Raw genomic sequence first — 21,805 nt, forward strand, 5'->3', positions numbered from 1 at the left:
CTCTTTCTGCAGCTGTTTTTGGTGCAAGAAAAACCATATCCTTTGAATATGACTCTTCCTTTAAAAGTTTGTGGTTGAATCTGTTTCACTATGAAAAAAATCTAATATTAGAAGTTTCACTCAGTCAAACCACCCAGTGTTTCACAAGACTAAAACAAGGAGCAGGAATCTGTGTTATAAGACTTCCAAAATCAATGCATTTAAATAGCATGCTTAACAACAGGATAGCAGCTCCGAGCCAGTTATCAAGAGAACTCTTTCCTTGGGGTGTTTATAAGACATGAGGCCCTGTGACATGCTTTAACTCCTGCAGGAACAGGATTATTTCATGATTCTTTACACACTGGAGTCACATTATTATTTTTGTTAAATTAGCATGTGCTTTCCTAAGAGATCCAAGAAAAATCAGCTGCTAGATGAAAATTTCCAATTTGAATGATTCCATAGATGTGTGTAACCCTAGTGCCAGAGATCTGTTAAACAGAGCTCATTGTAGGGCGTAATATTTGTTAAAGGGCTTCTGTACATGGTGTGGAAACGTACACAGCAACAATGTGATTTATAAGCGCACTAACTGGTCTGGGTAGATTCTGCTGGTGCTCACTAAAATTTCCCTAGTGTGCTTGAACTTTGTGCTGTTTGAAATGCAATAAAGTGCACTGGGGAACTTTTAGTGCGCATCAGCAGGCGTTACGCAGACCAGTTAGCGCACAACATGTTAGTTTGCTTTAGGGATCACATCTTTGTAGTGTGCGTTGCTGCACAGTGTAGACAAGACCTAAGTCTGTAGTTGATGAGAAACTGTTTAATAACAAAACAGCAAGAGTGCTATGGCACCTTAAAGACTAACACATTTATTTGGGCATAAGCTTTCTTGGGCAGAAACCCACTTTGTCGGGTGGGTTTCTGCCCCGAAAGCTTATGCCCAAATAAATGTGTTAGTCTTTAAGGTGCCACAGCACTCTTGCTGTTTTGCTAAAAACAGACTAACATGGCTACTCCTCTGGAACTCATCAACATGCAAGTTTAATAACAGAGTACCTGGGAGATTATGTAGTTGTAAGAAAGAAAGGATGTTTTCGTGTACAACAGAACTGCTGGATTTGGGGAGACGCTCTTAATTGAGAACTTGGAAAGATACTTTGGATGCATTTTGCCAATAATAATACCAGTTCTTTTCATGAGTAGATGAATAGATCTGAGTAGGTTTCAAAGCACTGTACAGACAACGTAAGTATCATTATGCCTGTGTTACAGATGGGGAAACTGAGGCGGAGGGAGGGACGTGACTTCTCCAAGGTCGTCCTACAGGCCAGTGGCAGAGCTGGGACTAGAATCCAGATCTCCTGAGTCCTAGTCCAGTGCTCTGTTAGGCCACACTGCTTGGATACTTCTATGGGAATCATTTATTTATTATCGTTTGTGATGTGCTTTGATGAGGGATCATTTAAGAGACTCATGCTCCTCTATGTCAGTTACTCCTGTGAAGGTGAGTGAAAGGGGCCATTGTGATCATCTAATCTGTCCTCCTGGATAAAACAGGCCATAAAACTTCCCCAAAATAAACGGCATATATTTTAGAAAAGCATCTGATCTTGATTTAAAAATGGTCAGTGATGGAAAATCTGCCACAGCCCTTAATAAATTGTTCCAATAGTTAATTAGCCTAACTGTCAAAGTAGTGTGCCTTATTTCCAGTCTGAATTTGTCTACCTTCAACTTCCAGCCATTGGCTCTTGCTATGTCTTTCTCTATTTATTATATTATGATATTTATTAATGTAATCTATTTAATATGTTCATTAGACTTGGGTGAAAATATGAATGCATTAAATCAAGATTATTAAGCAAAAACACCTGCGTAACACACATGATTATACAAAAAAAGGAAACGATTGGTGGATCTTTCTTTAGTCTGCACAGATCATGAAAGTGTCATGGGGGATGCCTAGGCCCTTTGCCTCCCATAGCCATCTGGCCATCCCCACGCTCCCTGTCGCCCTTGCTAGCAAAACTTATCTTGTCAGGAACTGCCTCTGCTGCCTCTGCCCCAGAATGTTCTGTTCTCGGGGAGATTCTACATCATGGTGTGCGTGTGGGGGCATGGAGAGTTGCCACACTGACCACAGGTTCAGGCCACAGTCTCTTGCATTGATTTCGTTGCAGGTTTTGTGTGTGGAGAGCATCTACCAGACTGCAGCTGCCCCTTTCCCTGCTTTCTGCGCTCTTTTGCGCCTATCTCATGCCAGGTCTGCAGATTCCAACTCCTTCCCACTCCCAGAAGCAAACAGGATTGTAGCACCATAGGCCCTGAGCCAACTGAAGATTTTGAATCAGGCCCCTAGACATTAAGATTTCTTTGTACGTCTCCATTACAGACTTTGGAAAGTTTGGCTCCAAATATGCTTCGAGTTTTGTTACAAAGTTCATTAAAAGAAAGGCAAAGGGAGGTAATTCTCCTGCTGTGCTTGACACTGGTGAGGTCTCAACAGAAGTACTGTATCCAGTTTTGGGCGCCATACTTTCAGAAAGATGTGGATAAATTGGAGAGAGTCCAGAGGAGAAATGATAAAAGGTTTAGAAAATCAGACCTATGGGGAAAAGTTAAAAAAACCCAACCCTGGATATATTTAGTCTTGAGAAAAGAATGAGGGGGGACCTGAGTACACTCTTCAAATATGTCAAGGGCTGTTATAAAGAGGGTGGTGATCAATTGTTCATGTTCACTGAAAGTAAGGCCAGAAGTAATTAGCTTATTCAGCAGCAAGAGACATTGAGGTTAGATATTAGGAAACTCTTTCTAACTATAAGAGTAGTCAAACACTGCAATAGGCTTCCAAGAGAGGTTGTAGAACCCCGTCATTGGAGGTTTTTAAGAACAGGTTGGATAAACACCTGTCAGGGATGGTCTAGGTTTACTGGGTCTTGCCTCAGTTCTGGGGCCTGGACTAGATGACCTTTAGAAGTCCCTTCCAGTCCTACATTTCTGTGAAACGAGGCACCATTTTGGCATTTCCTTTTGCTCTTTTGCTGGATCACCTCACCACTTCTCTTGGAAAGGCTCACTGCCTGAATAAATGCATAAACTTTTAGCGGAAAGTATACGACTTCCCCTCACTTTCTCCTTCCCCACCCCTCTTTTTTAAGTTCTCTTTAATCTAACAAGTTTTGTTTCTTCTTCTTTCTCCTGCAGGAACTACCTCTTCAGACTTAGTCTACACAATGTTTCTCTTATCCAGGTACGTCTAATTGGTTTTTACCCAATCATTTTGCTTGACTCATTAATGAACATGCTGCCGGAGTCCCTTGGTGTATGTTGTCAATATGCGTCCAGAGTGGCAGGGGGAAGAATTAGGCTGTGTTTGTTCCCACTGAGGAGATAATGCATACGGGAAAGGCATTCCTGTGCTTGGCCTTTTGGAAAGTACTTCCTTGTTCTTCATTCTTGAGTGTTTTCAGCAGTGATGGGATGGGTGGGTGCTGAAAATATGGCATCTTAAAGAAACAAAGCAGCAGCATGATTGATAACTGGTGCAGGCTTAAATAAAACCATGCAAATAAATTCTTGGCTTTCCTTAGTGCAAAGGTCAGGAGCTTGCAGGGAAGGCTTTTACAATTCTTGTCCATCACCGCTCCCTGCTTTTGTTGTTCCCTTGTGAGCATGGAATGCTGAGGAGCTGAATGTGTTACTAAAAACAAGATAGGACTTGCAGATGTTCAAAAGTTCAACTGGTTGTAAATGTGTGTTTCCGAGGACTCCGTGGTAGAGGGGAGGCTTGTCTGCACTGGTCTTAAAGGGCTTACAGACAGCCAATGGGATGAGCAGGATTTTCCCCTCCAACTCGAATCTGGACTTGAAAGGTGCAGCGAAAGTTAATGACTCATTAAAAGTAATGGTGTATCTGTCAATAACAAATATTCTGTGTCACTGACTGTTGTTTTCTGTAAGCAGTGAAGACATGTCTTGTTCTTGTTAGACAGATAAAATGAGGGCACCCAGCCCCAAAGGGCTGAGAATCCAAGGCCTCATTGCAGCATCTCACTCCTTGCAGGTGCCTGAATAGTGCTCTGTTGACTTCAGAGAGGATCCTGCCCGTGTAGACTCAGGCTAAACTGCTTTTACCAATGGCAGCATTCAAAATGGCTGGGCAAAGTAACTGCCGCACCCTGATTCCTTGCATGCGAGTCTTTTGCCATGGAGTGTGGACGGAGGGCAGCATGGCTATTTAGCTGTCAGAAATGTGATTCTCTTGCCTCTTTCTTTTTTATTCTGTAAAGTACAAGTGACGGTGAGGCGAACTATAAAAGTTGCCCTCATCTGTGACAGAATTTTCCCTTTCAAGGATTGTAGGTTGTGTGTGCCAGAAGAGTTCCAACGGGATATGGAAGAGATGGGGCAGTGGTAGGAAACGATGTTTCTCTGTAGAGTGCTGATTCTCAGAGGGGCTCACACAGCCTGTTTCAGTTACCGCAGGGGATCCCCTACATCCCGACCTGATTGAGATTCAGGGGCTTCAACAATGGCTGGAGCTTTCTGCAGGCTTTCTGCACTGGGGCATATTTCCTCCACAATGGTCTGCTCACTACATTGCCAAAAATTGAAAGCCTTCCTGTATGGAAGTGGAGGAAGTGGGATCTCTGGTGAACATAATGAGCTTAGTTTGTTCTTGCTTTCTGGGTGTATCCGGCCACTTCTACAAACCTCTTTGCATGACAATGAGAGCATGGAATTATGCGGACACACGTGTTGGGAATGATGGAAACGATTGTTTCCAGACCTAGTGGTTGCCTAAGTAGCTACTTGGCTTGCATCTGTGAAGCACATAATGCTGCTCAGAGAATACCCCATCCCTCCATATACATCATTTTGAAGAAAAGGATAGAAAATCAAGCTGAGAAATTAAGGGGATTCTAAGTTCAGTTCAATAGAAGGGGGAGGAGGCAAGGTTTAGAAAATAACAAAATGGAGACTGTTGTGTATTGAAGTGTCAGTGGTTCTTTTAAAATATAATACGGATCCTACAGTTTGACATGTATCGGGAGGGTCTTTTTTCCTACCAGTGGGTCTGATTCACTTTTCCTGACAGAGGCTGTGTTGCAGGCTGCCAGTGGCACCAAATCTGCTGGAAGGTGGGGATGACGTGGTGCAAGTCCGCACAGCACCCTTGCTTTGCTGAGGTTGCAGGGTGAATTGGACAGCACTGCCCACCGAGTAGGAACTGTGTGCTGAGTAGGGGTAGAGCCAGGACGTGCAGAAGATGCTCTGATTCAGCACATCTTCCAGGCTAGCCTTTCAAGGAGGGTTTCCTAGTGAGTACTAGTCAAAGGTTAAAGTTGCCTTTCCTGCCACCTCCCATTCCCGATGGCCACAGCTGACTCTGGGTAAAGGGTGAGTATAAATTTCAATCCCACTGTACCCACAGACCAGAGTCAAACCCAGTCAGTGCTTTTGCTATGAAGGAGGCTGATTGTAATAGTTTTTTCAATGAACCTAGCAACATTGGATCAATATCCCAGTGACACACTGGCACACTGACTTGAGTGCTTTAATATCTCTCTCCTTCTGTAGTGTGTAAATTTAGGGTATGTCTTCACTGTCAGTGGCAAATTCGCCACCGTCAGATTGATGTATCCAGATCGATTGAGCGGTCAGTAAATACCCACTCAATCAATCTGGAAGTCGACGCAATAAAACCACCCCCTCAAGTGGCGTAGCGCTGTGTCGATGGGAAAGCATGTTCCGTCAGCACAGCACAGTGAAGACGCCGCATACAAGAGGAGTTATAAAGTCGACGGCAGTTTGCAAGCTACTCTACTCTATGTAGCTTGCATAACTCCCGTCGACTACTGCCGAATTTCCAGGTAAGAGTAGACCTGGTCTTAGCGACTAACTCTGATTAGTGCATCTTTTCTTGAATCAGAAAATGAACATCTCCTACTGTTAAACAGGTGACAGAGTCACTAGTCATACACATTACATTATTCATTGCTTCTATTCAGAGGAAATTCTCATGCCTTTGTACTAACACCCCCCCCTCCCCCCCAAAAATCAATCAATCAATCAATCAATCAATCTGTAGTTACCATTTCACAAGGCCAGTGTAAACCTTCTTGGTGCTGTTCGGTTTGAAAACTTGAAGGCCTTCTGGGACTTTGGTTTCTCTCTTTCCACATAGCTGTTGACTGATTGTGGACTGCTCTCATTTAGGTCCTGATTCAAAGCCTGCTGAAGTCAATAGAAGTGTTCCATTGACTTCGATGAACCCGGAACCAAACCCTTACCTGGGACATTAATTTTCGGTCCATCACAAAAGTTAGCCCCAGCATCGAAGGTTTGGTATCATTTAGGTCCCAGACTGGGCTACCATTGCTAGATAGCTCTATACTAGCACTGGGAGATTTTCACTTTGCTGGCATCTCTGAAAAATAGGGGAAAAAAAATTATTCAAGCTGAACTGAATGCAAAAAATCGGAAGAACTTCAGCAAATAGAGAAAGTTGACCAAAATTTTGTTTTGGGTCAAAACAAACTGCTTGGTTTAATTTCTGGGCACCTTTTAACATAAAGCAAAGGAAATGAAATAAAACAGGCCAGAGGAGGCAGTGGTATTGCTGCCCTGGTTTTTCTTCTGACCTGTAGCCCACTGGTCAGGGCACTCTCCTCAGATGTGAGAGACCCAAGTTCAGTTCTCAAATCTGCTGTTTGTAGAGCAGGGATTTAAACTTGGGTCTCCCATACTATGGGGGAAACACCAAAGCTGTTGGGCTATGGTACATTCTGTTGTGGATCTCTGTGTCTCTCCTATTGAAGCTGTTCCATTCTGGATAAATAAATAATTAGATAGTGGAGCAAGGATTTGAACCTGGTTATCCCATATGGCATTTTTCAGCAAATAAACTATTTGCTGGGGAAATAAATTGCCCAGCTCTACTCCTTCCAGCATTGCAATGAATGTTTGTAAGCTCACAGAAGAACCACACACAAAAAATGTGCTGTTCCAACATGAGATTCAACCATTTTAAATTGGAATCGGATATTACATCCAAATAAGTAAGATATGGAGCTAGGATCTTGAAATTACAAATACAAAGACATAGTCTAACAACTGTCTTGTCCATATGAAGAAAACTTGTTTTGCAACCTCATTTTCTGGAAGCATGTTACTGGTATTGTTTGTGCAATGAAAGATGTCTAAAAAATTAGTATTTCCTGATAAATAGGCTAGGATTTTGGTGGCAGGATGGGCTTAAAGGCGTGGGTGAGGGAAGGTTTTGGTGGGGGTGCTTCCAGGGGTGAGGGCAGGAGGACATGTGAGTCTCTGACGGCTGTTAAGGAGGCCATAAAGTAAAACCTGTCCTTTCCTTTCCTTTCTTCTTTGTTCACTCTCAGCTCTTTATCTTGGTCTGTTCTCCAGAGTAGGTTGCTCTGGTCCCCTCTGTCCTGCCATGGTCCAAAATTCACTTCTGGTTCAAGGATGGCTTTAGATTTTCATTTGGAGTTAAACATTCCCTTGCCCTGTTTGCCCCTCTAAGAAATGCAAGAACTAGCCTGTGCATGAGAACCAGGAGGCAAAATGTATTAGAAACAAAAGGGAAACTATTCTTTTCCTACCCAAGTGGAGAGAAATGCAAAACGTAAACAGTCTGTATTAATGGCCAACAGTGAACTGGGGCCAACATATTGCAGGAGTCAATAGTGATTTAGGGGCTCTTTTTTGGTGCCCACCTTAATGAAGCTGAACTTCCAGGGCACAGATTATCAAGATTTACTGAAAATCAGCCCCTTTAAGGTACCTTAAGTTGGATACGCAAAAACATTTACTCACTATTGAAAATCTGGTTGGAGATTTTTAAAATTCTTGCAAAACAAAGGAAATTTGCCTTTAAAACATATATTTTTTAATCTGCTAGTGTCCCTTTAAAATGAAATCCATACATCTTCCTTTTCCACTTCAAAAGCAGCTCTCGTACATGCATTATGTTTCTTAAATATTAGGCATTTTTTTTAAACCGAGGCAATGATGTGCATGTAGAGCACACATTGTTCAATTTATGCAAGAGCCAGTAACAGGGTTACCCTCTAATCCCCAGCTTTCACAGAGAGGCCACTAACAGGGCTGTTTATACTAGACTTCACAATTAATAGATTAGGTGGAAAGTGTCAGTTTAAAAACAAAATCTTCCTGGCGAGTTTAAAAAAATACACCAGGCTAATTTGGGCCTCCTAAAAGGACTAAACAAGGAAATTTGCCAGCGTATATAAAATCACTCTGCCTGGCATACGTTTCCTGCTAGGCCCTGAGTTACTGACTACTCCACTGACTTCATTGAGTACACACAGCTAGAGCTGGGTGAATATCTGCTTTTTCAGTTCACTGGCAATTTGGGGAGGTGGGAGTGGGAATTAGTTTGACCTGAACTGAAATGGAAAAATTCTGAAATTTTCAGTGAATCTAAAAATTCAATTTTGGGTTGAATGAAAGACTTTGTTTGACCTGACATGTTTTGTTCCTGGGTATTTTGAAAGGGGCTAGATTAACAAAATGGGGAGGGAGGAGCTGCTGCCACCATCCTCCCCCCAAAACATTTATCCTGGTGGTTTAGACATTCACCCTCTGGGGGAAGCAGGGGTTTGAAGTTGGGTCTCCTACCTCCCAAAAGAGCAGACTAATCACTGGGTTATGGGGTATTCCGGGGCAGAGCTCTCTCTCAATCTCTCCTGTTGAAGCTGTTTCACTTCGTATAAAATACTTGAAGGCAGAGCGAGAAGAAACTGTATGACTCCATAACATGGTGGTTAGGACTCTTACGTGGAAGACCCAAGTTCAAGTCCCTGCTCAAATGACTATTCAAGTATACCCTGTTCATCAAACCGTTTTGCCCAGCTTTGCTCACAGCATTGCAGGTTATGAGCGCATCATGTATATTGATAACATTATTTCATGTAAGCAACTTTTAAAATATTTCAGGAACACTTGCTCCTTTTTAAAAGGGGGCCATTCAAAAAATAGGGAGTTGAGCCATAAAATATTTACATATTAAATGGCAAAATAAATACATGGGCCAGACTTGCAGAATGGAGGTCCTTACTCACACTGAGAAAAAAGCATCCGAGTAACAACATTCTTTAGTGGATTTTCTGCGGAGTAAGGCACTGTTCAATGTGAGTAAGGGTATCAGAATCTAGGCCTTAATTTAGTCCATCCCTAAAGCAATTAAATATGGTACCAGTTCAGCAAAGCACTTAAATGCTTTCGAAAATTTTGCCGTAAGTGAAAGTCAATGGGACATATGCTCCTAAATCACTTACGTACTTTTGAAAATGGTACTTGTAAGAAAGTACTTAACTTTCAGTACGAGTTGTCCCATTAACTTCAGTGCCTAAATCCCATTGACCATGTGCGTAAGTGCTTTTCTGAATCAGGGCCCAACCCCATATGGCCTGATCGAAGACTCAGTGAAATCTCTTTCCACTGACTTCAGTAGAACAGAATTTGGAACAGAAAGGAGCAGAGATTAGCAAAGCTAAAGTAGAGAGGAAAAGCTGATATATGTTTCTTTAGTAGTTAAACTGCACTTCTTTGCTAACAACCTTTCCATTGAGAGAAGGTACTTTACCCTGCTTCACTTTTTTTTCTTAATCTAACAATCAGAAACAGCTGCACTTCTCAGATCCATCTCTTAAACCGAATTGCTCTTGCTACAAACACTCTCCCTCTGACACTTCTCTGTGGAGCGATCGCTAACTCTAGGGCAAAATCACTGGTAAATCAATAGTACCTAGCAACGGGTTGTACTTAATGGTAATAAAATCTCTCCGTTGGTCCTGAACATTTCTCACTGCAACAGAATGAACAGGTTTTATATTTCTGGTCTTGAAGCAAAAACAGGAATTAAACACATCCCATTTGCTTTATTTTGTACTGTTCAAGGCCTCATACTGCCTCCCTTATATATGTTGATTGGTAACTTACACTGTGAGTAGTGCACATATTAAGTCACTACTCAATGTAAGTTGAAGTGGCAGAATCTGACTTCCAGAATATCCCTGGACAATCGCATAAAAATTTACAAATATAACAAATGATAAATAGTGAATAATGCAATTTTCAGCACAAATTTTCACCCTATAAATCATTCATGTTAAAATTCATGGAACTTTAAGGATTCAGAAACGTTTTCATGAAGGACCAGTACTCAGCAGGATAATTGCAAATGTCCAATAATATCATTCCACCAATCACCGTAAAGTCATCTTGGGAGGCAGTGTTTCCTAGTGGCTAGAGCACTGCACTGGGACGCCTTTGTTGTGTTCCCAGCTCTGCCGCTGGTCTGTTGAGTGACTTTGGGCAAGTCATTTCAGCTCCTTGCCACAGTTTCCCCATGATCCTTTGTGAAGTGGTTTTAGAGCTACCGATGAGAGAGTATTATTATTATTGTAGTTTGTATTTATTTGCAAAAATATTTCTCATTAATGGTTCGCCTCAGTATTCAACCTGCTATAACTGAGACCACGAGAAACTACAATACAGTTGCACTTTGAAATTTTCAGGAAGAATCTTAACTTTTCCAGCAGAAAATCATTCTTAAATTGTTCACTGCAAGTGTTTTGAATATAACTTTTCTGTTTCACATACTCAGATACCACTATGAGTGATGTGGTATAAATAACTAGCTAAAACATACAGTTCTGTGGGGTTTTTTTAAGTATGATCAAAACCTTATATAATACAGCAGAAGCAAACCTTAATATGTGGATTATAGTTTAGTTATGAATGTCACATATTTTATCAGAATGATACATTTTTTATTAGCAGATTTAAGAATAGATTTATATGTTAATTACCTACCATAGCTACACCTAAAATCCCTTACTCTCAGCCCAGAGTTCTAATGCCATTCCATAATAAAGGGCTTATGTGATGGATGTACTCTGTGCTGAAGATATGAAGACTCTTGTTGGTATCTTGGACCTGCTTTTGAGCAAATCTGGTTTTCATCAAGATCTTGATGAAATTGTGGTTTCAGTTATAGCAGGTTGAATACTGAGAAGAACCCTGTTTCTTGTTGGTATAGTTTTTTTATTTTATCTGGAGCTAGGGCCCAAATCCAACCCTACATTTGATCGCACTCTGACATTCTGGAGTCTTGAAATCTAGCATGTAGGGGGAAATAGGAGGAGTGTCAAAGTGTGAGTGTCTGGAGTCTGCAGTTCCTTTCTAAGGTCTCCTACTTCCATAGGGAGCGTTTGGAGGAAAGGCCTCGATTCAGGAGTTCACCTCTATTCTAAAAAGCACTTAAGTATGTGCTCAACTTTAAACAGGTGCTCAAGTTCCTCTGGGACTTGCTTATAGTTAAGAATATGCTTACATGTTTTGCTGAATAGGGGTGGACTACAGTAAATGCTTAAATGTTTTGCTGAATTGGGGCGGTAGATGAGTGCTTACTGCTGTGTGAAGTCTCACTGAAGTCAGTGCTACTACGCTCTGTGGGGCACTATTCGGGTACAGTCAGAAGAGTTTGGAGGTTCACTTGCTGGCACTGTTTGGACTACACCCCCACCTAGTGGTGTAAATCAGTGAAGCTCCACTGAAGTCAAGGGAGATATGCTGATTTACATGGTCTGAGGATCAAGCCCTTTACCCTTGTGTGAAAGTGAAACTTCTATGATGTTTGTCAGCTGCTGATTGTCAGCCTTCTTCCCAGATAACTTTTCAGTAGCCATTCCCCACCCCTAACCTGGGAGTGTAGATGGTGAAATAACTACCTGGGCTTTGTCAGCAAACATTTAGAGTAGGAGTCAAAAACTGAGAATGTAAGTAGCTGCTGAAGTCATTTACTGATAACTGGCATATTGGCTTTTTATTTGATAAAACCCTGTCAGGCATTTTTATGTGTGGGGAATGAAGACTAATGTTCTTATTACTTGCAAGTTACAGCCAGGACCATTAAACATGCTTTACGCAGACCCAAAAAAATGCACCTCTGTTTCCTCGTGCTGCAAAAGGCTGTGGAGTATATTTTGGCTTTATTTAGCTTATTTTCTCTGTCTCTTGCTTCCCACTTCTCTGATTTCAGAGTGCCCAGAAGTCAGTGTTCTTGTGCCATGATTCTCCTCTTGCTTTGCACCATCAATCCATTGTCTTCAGGGAGTTACTCCTGATTTTTGTTGGTATTACTGAGAGAAGACTCAACCTTTAGACGAAATTGACCTACTAGCAGAAATTTGTTTGTTTGCTTAGGGCTTTTTTTTTTGGACTCAGTAATGAGAAGTTCTGTGAAAGCCGATGTAATGTTTGTTCCTATAACCTGTCCAGAAATGAGCTGAAAATCCCTTGACACAGTGCTGAAAAAGTATTTCATGTTCACTCTCCTTCTGCCAGTACTTCTGTGTGTTCTTATGTGACCTTTAGTGAAAGAGCCAACACTACATGATTCTGTACCAAAGTATTGCATCTTACAAAAGTGAAAATGCAGTATTTGGGTGAGTTACTGTAGGTAAACTGTAGATTATAAGGCTGAAAGTACAGGTTAATATCTGCATTTTAAACTCAAAACAGGGCTTAAATAAGACTTAAGGGGTTCATGTACATTGTGCTGGCTGTCTGCACAGGAGCATGTCTGCCCCTGTTAGCATAAGGTAGTTTATAGTGGGAGCATAAGAACACCAGTCATTGATTTGTGCCTCTCTAAAACTGACCTAAAAACAACCTCATATGTTTCCTATAAAACAACCTATTGAGCTCTTGTGTTTAAAAAAAAAAAAAAAGTACTGTAAATACATTTTGTGGTAGCACAAGCAGTTTTCCCTGGATAAAATTATCCTAACTTTTTTTTTTTCCGGTAACCGTTTAGCTGATGTGTAACAGTTTTGAATGAATAATTCCAGAGGGATTATTGCAGCCTGAAGCTATACAGCAGAGTCACTAATACAGGCTGAATAGCTATTGTGGTGCATCCAGAGTTTGGGGAGGGAGGGGAACAGTTCATCACTGTATGGATTGTTGATTTTACCTCAGCATGCCAGAGAATAGCTACCTTGAGTTCTTTTATAACATGACAAGACTTTTGGTTGGAAGAGCCCAGATGCTATCTTTCAGGTATGAAGAGGAGAAAATGGTGATGAGGCCCCCACTTGATTAGCTCTAAATACCACTCAGCTGCCTTGGTAGGTAGAAGATGCCATCATTAGGGGACCCAAGGGATGGGGGGAGACCGTAGTTTCAGGGATTATTTCAGGCCTCATTTAGTAGTTTGAAGAAGGGTTAGGTTTGGTTTCTCCACAACTTTAAGAGTTTGTGTCGCCAGCTGAACCCATGCGGGTTTTCTAATCCAGTGTTTCAAAAAGCCATGTTAGGACAACAGATCCTACTCGAGGACAAAGGCTTCAAACGAACACAGTTCTGCAACTCTGTGTAGGCTATAGGTCTTACGGTCTTCCTAACGAATAACTTGTGATTGCCACTCCTGACTGGCTAAGAAATGTGCACATCCCATTACTGTTGCTATCGCTCACTCCCCTAGCCCCAGCTTATCTCATCAAAGTGTCTTGTCTTTCAGACGGTCAGCTCTTCATGGCAGGGACTGTCATTTCCTAGATGCTTCTGCAGTGCCTAGCACAATGGGACTCTGATCTAGTTGCCCTGTGGATGCTACCTCAATAAAAATGTTCAATAATAATTTTAAATTTACTTTGCATGTAGCATCGAGTGACCTTTTTCATTCCATGTAAAGTTTACCATGTAAATGTTCCACCATCTACACAATGCCTTACGTTAGCTGTAGTGTGGCTTAGTGGATAGACTACTAGCCTGGTATTCAGGGGACCTGGGTTCTATTCCCAGCACTGCCTACACTTGGCTTGCAGGGTGACGTGGGGGAAAGTCACCATGCCTCAGTTCCCCCACCTGTAAAATGGGAGTAATGGTACTGACTTCCTCTGTAAAGTGTTTTAAGTTCTATGGATAAAAAACACTGGGTATTATATGTTGGGATATGCCTTGTAAATATCTATAATTGCTATTGTACTGGTCATGACATTAAGAGGTTATATGAGGACTGATAATCCCTGTTTTCACATGTAAGATTATAAAAAGATTATTATTAGAGCTGGTTTGAATTTTTTAATATATAGTGAAAAATTTTGAAATGTCAAAATTCTTCAGTGTTCATAGCATTTGAAACAGATCCTTTTTTCCCCTTCATTATTTCACATTTTTTAATGAAATTTCCTAATTGTAATTAAAATCAAGTAAAAATTGAGTACTGGCTTTTTGGCTAATGAAAAATATAAATGATCATTTTGATAACATTTTGAAAAAAACTTAAAAGTTGTAAATAATTTTGTGAGAAATTGAATTTTTTTTAAAGCCAAGTTTTACAAGATATTTTAAATTTGTCTCAAAAAAGGCCTTTTTCAACAAAAAACATTTTTTGTTTGAAAATTTGTCTGCTCTAGTTCTTCGTGTTTATTATTAACCACTCACTGTGCAGAGGAGATGAGCCATTATCTTGAGTTTTTTAAAGAGTGCATATATTTCCTTGAAAGTAGAGGGAAAAGAATGATTTAGATCAGACCAGTTGAATAGGTTGCGGGGCTGTTCAGAGAAAAAGAGATGAAAGCTTTATTGAGAACAACAAAAGTTCATGAGCTAGCCTGGGAATATTAACAGGTGAGCTGTAGTTGCCTTAGAGGAGGAGATTTAGATGCATGAAGCAGAGAAGTGCTCAATAGTTCACAAATATAACAAAGTTTATGTATGCCCTGGTCTACGCTTACCTGGCGATTCAGCGGCAGTCGACAGGAGTTACACAAGCTGTGCAGAGGAGCTTGCGTAACTCCCGTCGACAGCTGTGCTTCCCTTCTGCGCGGTGTCTTCACTGCACTGCGCCGACAGGAACCGTGTTCCTGTTGACGCAGCGCTACGCCACTTGAGGGGGTGGTTTACTAGTGTCGACTGCTGGATCGACTGAGTGGGTCTTCACTGACTGCTTAGTCGATCCAGATGGGTCAATCTGACAGCGGCGACTTTGCCGTCGTCAGTATAGACATAATCTATAACAAGAAGGAAAAATGTCTGTGGTTAATATAATTGTTTGTAGTTTAGTAGCTTTTGCTATGGGATCAGCTGCTGAAAATTTTAGAATGAGCAAAACCAGGACTTATTTTCAAGCAAAAGATAAATGAAAAAAGCATTGGGAGCAGCCAAAAAAGGATCCAGAGAGAAACAGGACAGAGGAGAAATATGCTACATTAAGACCAATGGAGAATCAGGCTGTATTCCCACATCCTCAATGTGGGACATACTCCTAGTACTTGTTACTAGTCTTTGACCTTGGATAGAGGTTAAATTAATAGCTTTTTTATGAGTAGATAGAGGAGAGAGACAGGTGGTAGGGAGAAAGTAGGGGCAGGACTCAGGGTTAAAATAATTGGAAGATAAATAGTGGGATGGCAAGAGAACAGAGAATGGAAAGCATAAGAGAGAGGAGCTGAGATGGGAAGGAATAAAAAATACAGGATCAGAGTCTTCTTTACAGTAGAAAGAGCAAATAAATTCCTTGTCGGGATTCCAGAGCTTGGCAGAGACGACTGGAGCATCAGGTGCTGACGTCTGGTGTTGGAGATGGAGAGGAAGAGACCGAGCAAAGCAAACTGTGACAGACCAAGCAGGGAGTCTGAAGGCGTCTGTTTCAACAGACTCTAGGAAGGAGATAGAGCAACTGCTAAGTGAAGCCTGGGGAGGAGGGTTACTTGCAGTGGAGAGGTAGATAAGATTGTATTGCTGCAAGAGTTGCAGAATGGGATTCTGATGGAGGCACTAGAATTTTTGGCAACATGGGATGGGGGTAGGGAGAGGCCTTTTTCTTAAGGTAGTAATCTTGTTTTGATTAAATGCTTGTTTGTCTTTATGTTGTAGTACTAAATGCTGGGCTTCATAGAGCCTCCCTAAAGATCTCTTTTTCTCAAAGCTGTCTCTCTCTTTCTCTTTTGGAGAACTTTCAAATTCCCTCACTCTGATCCTGTGGTTTGTTTTTTGTTGTTGGTTTGGTTTTTTTTTTGTTTTTGCAAGCTGAGCAAACTAGCAGTAGCCAGTTGGTAGGTGTAATGAAGCACTGAGCCCTAGTTTGTTTATATCTACACCTGAGAAGTTCAGGCAAGGTCATTCTGGATCTCAGACTGTTTTAGTGGCCGGTGAGGAAGTAACTGCACATAGTGATTAATCTCATGCAGCTGGGCTCTGGGAGAAAATGGACTGATGTTTTTTTCTGGAGGGTGCATCTAGGACTGGATCAATTTTGGTTTGTTAGGAAGACTGATATGAGGGCAGGGGGGTTGGGAATAGGACTTGGGAGCATGGCCTGGGGAAGTCACCACAGTTTGTTTTGCTGTCTCCTCATAGTGAAGTGCTGCAGGGCTGAGAGACCCCGGATGGTCTGGTAATAATGAAAATACATGGGCACTGGAGGGTAGTTTCAGGGGCTTGGAACTGAGCTTCAGGTGAAGCCGGCGGGAAGCTGTAATTAAATGCTAAATGCTCTGAGTAAGGTGCTGGAGTAGTGTCAAACTGTAACACAACTGCATTGACAGTGAAATTATGAAGATACCAAAGGGGTCTGAATGGCTCTGGAGGTTGATAATGCATTATGAGCCTTTCATCACTAGTTCAAGTGATTTAAATCCATCCCTTATTGGTAGCAACTGAAAGACACTACCCACTGATTGCTGTAGTGTTAGTTACTTAAGGGAAGTGAGTGATGATTTCAATCTGCTTTCTGGTGTGTGTGTGTTTAACATCCCAAAACCCACCAACCCAGGAAGCATTTGGGAGGCCATGGATTGAATATAGGGTGACTAGATAGCAAGTATGAAAAATCGGGACGTCGGTGGGGGGTAATAGACACTTATATATGACAAAGCCCTGAATATTGGGATTGTCCCTATAAAATCGGGACATCTGGTCACCCTAATTGAATGGGCCCTGGAGACTGAACTGTGCTCTCAGCTGTCAGAGTGGTCCTTCCAAGTCAGGATTGAGGCTTTTTGGCATTGCCCTGATGGGGAAGCTTGCATCCTTTTGGCCTGGGCTGCATGTGTTCTGTGGCAAAATGGGGGGGCATTAGTCTATAACCACCACTTAGTGCACTCTCATCACAGTCACTTCACTGTTACCTTGTACTCTGCCGTCTTTTTGTTGTATCCACCTGTTGTCTCTCACTTTATCCTTAGATTATAAAGTCTTTAGGGCAGGGATTCCCTTTTTGTTCTATGTTTATACAGCGCCTAGCGCGATGGAACTGCAGGCTTCAGGCACTACCATAATTATAAATAATAATAATGGTCTCTAGGGACTTCTGTCTGGATCCTTTTCCCAGCACTAAATATATATTTTAAAAGAGGGTGAAACTTTGATCTCAGCAAAGTGGATTGACTAGCGTAGAAGTGAGGGCTGACTTGTACTTGTGGGTGTTGTGCCATTCTTGCCTTGCCTCCTAAAGTTATGTTTTAAGAAACCCTGTAAGATCGAAAAGCAGGAATTAGACTCTGGTTTTGCTTTTTGTGCTTCAGACTCAGAGGGTTCCATATTGCAGTCATGTTTATTCAGGATCTTGCTGATGTTTTCAGTCTGTTTCTCTGCAAAAGACTTTCCCAGTCTCTCTAGCTTGCACAAAATTCCCCTTCGCTAATTAAGGAAATTTCAAGCCTTTCATTTGCTCCCAGTAAGGCATTTTTTGCTTTATTAAAGATTTCCACTTTTTCCCCCTTCGGTTGCACTATACCAAGCTTAAATGCACAACCAGAAAAGAACGTGGATAGGATAAGTTGAATCACATGAACATTTTATTTGTTTAATTGTCCCCTTTGTAGAGCTGAGACAGGAGTAAACTCATGTTGAGCTTCTTATACGATTTTAATGAGAATATATTGCCATGTTTGTAATCTGAAAGAGTATTAGGTCCCATTGATGTAATAGATGCGATTTCCCTGAAGAAAAACGAGGAACACAGAACAGTGAAAATGTCATCTTGAGTTCTTCATTAGTCACTTTAAAACTGCAGGATGTGCTGATTTTGATTCATTAATCTCATCCTAATTGTTGAGAGAATTGTGTCCATGCTGGGCAGTTTCCTCCAATTTAATTCAGTTATTTCTCAAAACAAACAAACAAAGTCTGAAACAGACTAGTCCTTGCTGTAATCTGAAGTGGAATAAGGAATGCATGGCTCCCCACTTTATTATTTAGGAAGCTGATAATGTGTGGAGGTTTCTCATATCGTTTCATAGCATTTTTGCTTTGAAGCATTGAGGAAGATCCCTTTTCATAGCTGGACATTAAAGCCTTTTAATGGGGTGCACAAAAAGTCTCTCAATTGACTATGCAGTATCCATCCGGTTTAGATGTGTAGTGGAAAAAGAAAAGTGTGTGTAGTGGAGAAGTCTTAACATCTCTACAGAGCAGTAAGCTTCAAAGGAAAGCATAATGGAGAGGAAGCCCTGAGCAGAAAAATGAAGGAGAATAAAATCTCCTTGCTTGGTGCAGAAACACAAAGGGGACTACAGCCATGGTAAATTGATTTTCTACTGAATATGGGCTGGTCCATTGGAAGGGTTTTTGAACCTTCTACTGCAGAGATCATTGTGCAGAACCGTAAAGGGAGGCTGTTTAGGAGTCCTGTCACATCAGTGGAGCCCTCGAATGGTAGGGAGAGATTTATTTCTGAATGGCGACTCTACTAAAGAACAAAAAGGGGCGGAGGTGGACATCTTTTGGCGATACATTAGCCTGGAAGGGAGAATTGATCCACGCTGCTAAAAATGAAGGCATTGCTGTGGCTGACTCCGTCCTAAGGAATACTTGGTGATGCCTGTGGGAGAAGAAATGTAAAAACTGATCTTTGCAAAATAAACAGAGCTGAAAGTGCAAAGAAAATGCATAATGTGCTACAAAAATGGCAGGTGTCTAAGGATTGATTGACCAACCTGAGATAAGCCAGCATTCAGCTATATTCATACCCTGGACTTATGCCTGACATATTAATGTGGCGTCTTTTTTTTTTTTTTTGACTGAGTACATTTTAACTTCCTTTATATATTATTGTATTGATTTATCATATAACCTTATGTCTTCATAATTGCCTGTCCCTTTTGCCAATGTTTGTTGCCACAAATTACAAAATGTTTTTGACATAGCAGGAGACTAAATTCTACCGTGGATATTAATTGTCCACTTTGCTAAATATCTTGTCATGATTCCTGTATACTTTTGGTTCCTCCGTCATAGGAAGTACTGCATTTACTAACTGCATTTGCTAACACCCGTTGTGCCATTCTTCAGTTTTCCAGTGTCATTCATTCTAAACTGGCTATGTGTAGATGAACGTTAGTTCAATGGACTATTTTATTTTGTGTGGTAGAACAGTGTCATAGCTGGTCCAGCATTTTCTGACAAAGCAGTTTCTCATGGGAAAAAATGTTGATTTGTCAAAACCAAAATTTTGGAGGGAAATATACAAATTTCAATGAAACATTTGTTGGGAAGGATTTCTCAGATCTAGGGTGGAATTTCTTGAGAGTCACCCCAGAATAGCTCCATGGTTCGCATAACCACCAGGCTAATTGCTCTTCTGGAATGGGGGGCTCTCAATCTCTCCTGTTTGAGCTATTCCATTTTAAAAAATGATTAAATGTTAATTGGGCCAGAGAGAGCAAGCAAAAGCAAGACTAACTCTATAGTCCAGTTGTCAGGGCATTTAGTTGGAATGTCAAAGACTCAAGTTTGAGTCCGTGTTCCAATAAATATTTAACCCATCCCAGAATAGCCAGTTGCCTGCTGGGTAAGGTACTCATGTGGGATATTGGTTTTGTCCTGATACAGAATGGGAAAATATTTTGAAATCTTGAACATTTTTACTTGAACATTTTAATCTCAGTGAAGGAACCCCATCAACTTGCATTTAGACCAAACTTTAGACTTTGTAAAAATGTGCTCTTACAAACTTATGACCAAAAGAAATATTTGTTTTTTCTAACTGCCAATAGATGCAGTTGTTTTTAAGCAAAAAATATTCTCCTGCAGCATTTGCAACCAAATATTGCAGTGTTGAGCAATGATTTTTAAACAAAATGACATGAACGTCATTGGCTGTTCTTCGTGCAATGCAAGAAATGCAAAATGTAATTAGTGAAAAGTAAATTGGAATTTAAAAAATACTTCCTGTTTCACAATGTAGGTTTATATCACCGTTTAGGGCTCAAATTCTGTGCTCAGTAGAAGTCTGTGATTAGACTGCATTTATACCAGGATTACTGAAGGTAAAATTAGACAAACTAGCAAGGAAATTTGCTTGTTTAAGTTATGAATTTTTAAGTTGATAGTATCTCATCCTAGGTGACAGAATGAGTTGGCTGTTCTGTTATAAACAGTGATTTTTATTTTTTTTTATTCCTTTATATCTGAGTTCTTAAAAACAACAAAGAACTGAACCCAGGAATACAAGTTGTAACCCTGGCTGTGATTATCTTTATCACTTACTTTACAAAAACATTTTTAATCTAGTTTTATACCATTTTAGTTCTAGAGGGCTGGAAATAAATTTGTACGTGGTATCAAATGCTCTTTAGTAAAGCTTTAGACAATAATCTTTAATAATAATACTTTGCACTTGTAAGGATGTGCTTTTCATCATAGAGTGCTTTAGAAACTGTGGTCTATTAAGCCTCACACAATACCCCTTTGAGATAAGGAAATGTAGAGTCAGGAGCTGTAAATTCCTAACCAACACTACAGGAAGGAGAAGTGTTTGTCTGATTTACAGGAACCTGGTGTTATTCAACAGAATCCCCTGCAGGACAAATGAAGGTTTATGGCTCCGGAACTATAAGGCAAGTTTCACAGTGGCAAACAAAGTCAGAGGTGTTTGACTTGCCTAAGATTACACAACAAATCCGTGCTGGAACTAAGAATATGACCTATGAGTCCTGTATCCAGTCCTTTTTGCTCTAGCTACTAAATGTAGATCATCCCTGACAGGTGTTTGTCTAACATGTTTTTAAAAACCTCCCATGCTGCTCCATTCCAGGTACCACTGACCTGGTGGCTGAGAAGCATTCTACTATGAAGAATGCTATACAAAAAGAAACTTGGGCGGCAGGGTGGTATTGTGGACCAGGCTGTACACTGGGAATCAAGAGAACTGGTTTTCTTCTTAGCTGTGCCGCTGACCTGCTGTGTGACCTGGTTGTGTGCCTGTGTGTTTCCTCTTCCACCATTTGCCTGTTTTGCCTATTTAGATGGTAAGCACTTTGTGTCAAGGGTTGTCTCTCACTATAGGTTTGTATAGTGCCAATACAATCTCAGTTCAGGCCTCTGGGGGTGTGTCTACACAGGGATAAAAGTCCCAGACCCAAGCCCATGAGGTCAAGTCAGCTGACTTGGGTCAGCTGCATTTTTTTTCTCCTTGTGTAGACTTATTCTGAGAGCTTCTGTAGTACAAATAAATAATAATAATAAATGATAATTGCAGCTACTCAGGAGAGAGAAATAACTAAAGTCCAGCATTAGCAAGAACTCATAGCAGGTGAAGTAGTTCACCAAAAAAGGGTTACTTCAATTGCATTTGAAGACTGAGCGATATTGTGTCTACCTTACTTTGCAGAAAGTCCCATTTGTTTTGATTGAGATCAAGACCCCATTCTGTGATGCACTGTACAAACAACTAGTAAGAGACAGTCCTTGTCTGAAAGAACTTACCATTTAAATAGACAAGACAGTCAAATGGTAGGAAGGGAAACAGACCCTGCCATGA

At 41.0% G+C, this 21,805-nt stretch overlaps 1 protein-coding gene across 1 annotated transcript in view; it reads left to right on the forward strand.

Annotated features, from left to right (window-relative positions):
• SEMA5B (semaphorin 5B) overlaps positions 1–21,805 on the forward strand; it is a 150,598-nt gene that overhangs the window by 25,954 nt on the left and 102,839 nt on the right. Inside the window, exon 3 of the mRNA XM_067549633.1 lies at positions 3,193–3,238. Coding sequence (XP_067405734.1) covers positions 3,193–3,238 — 46 coding nt within the window. The remainder of the gene's footprint in view (positions 1–3,192; positions 3,239–21,805) is intronic.

This window comes from Emydura macquarii, unplaced genomic scaffold (assembly GCF_026122565.2).
Source record: "Emydura macquarii macquarii isolate MOO-44397 ecotype Brisbane River unplaced genomic scaffold, CSIRO-AGI_Emac_v2 contig_1253, whole genome shotgun sequence".
NCBI lineage: Eukaryota > Metazoa > Chordata > Testudines > Chelidae > Emydura > Emydura macquarii.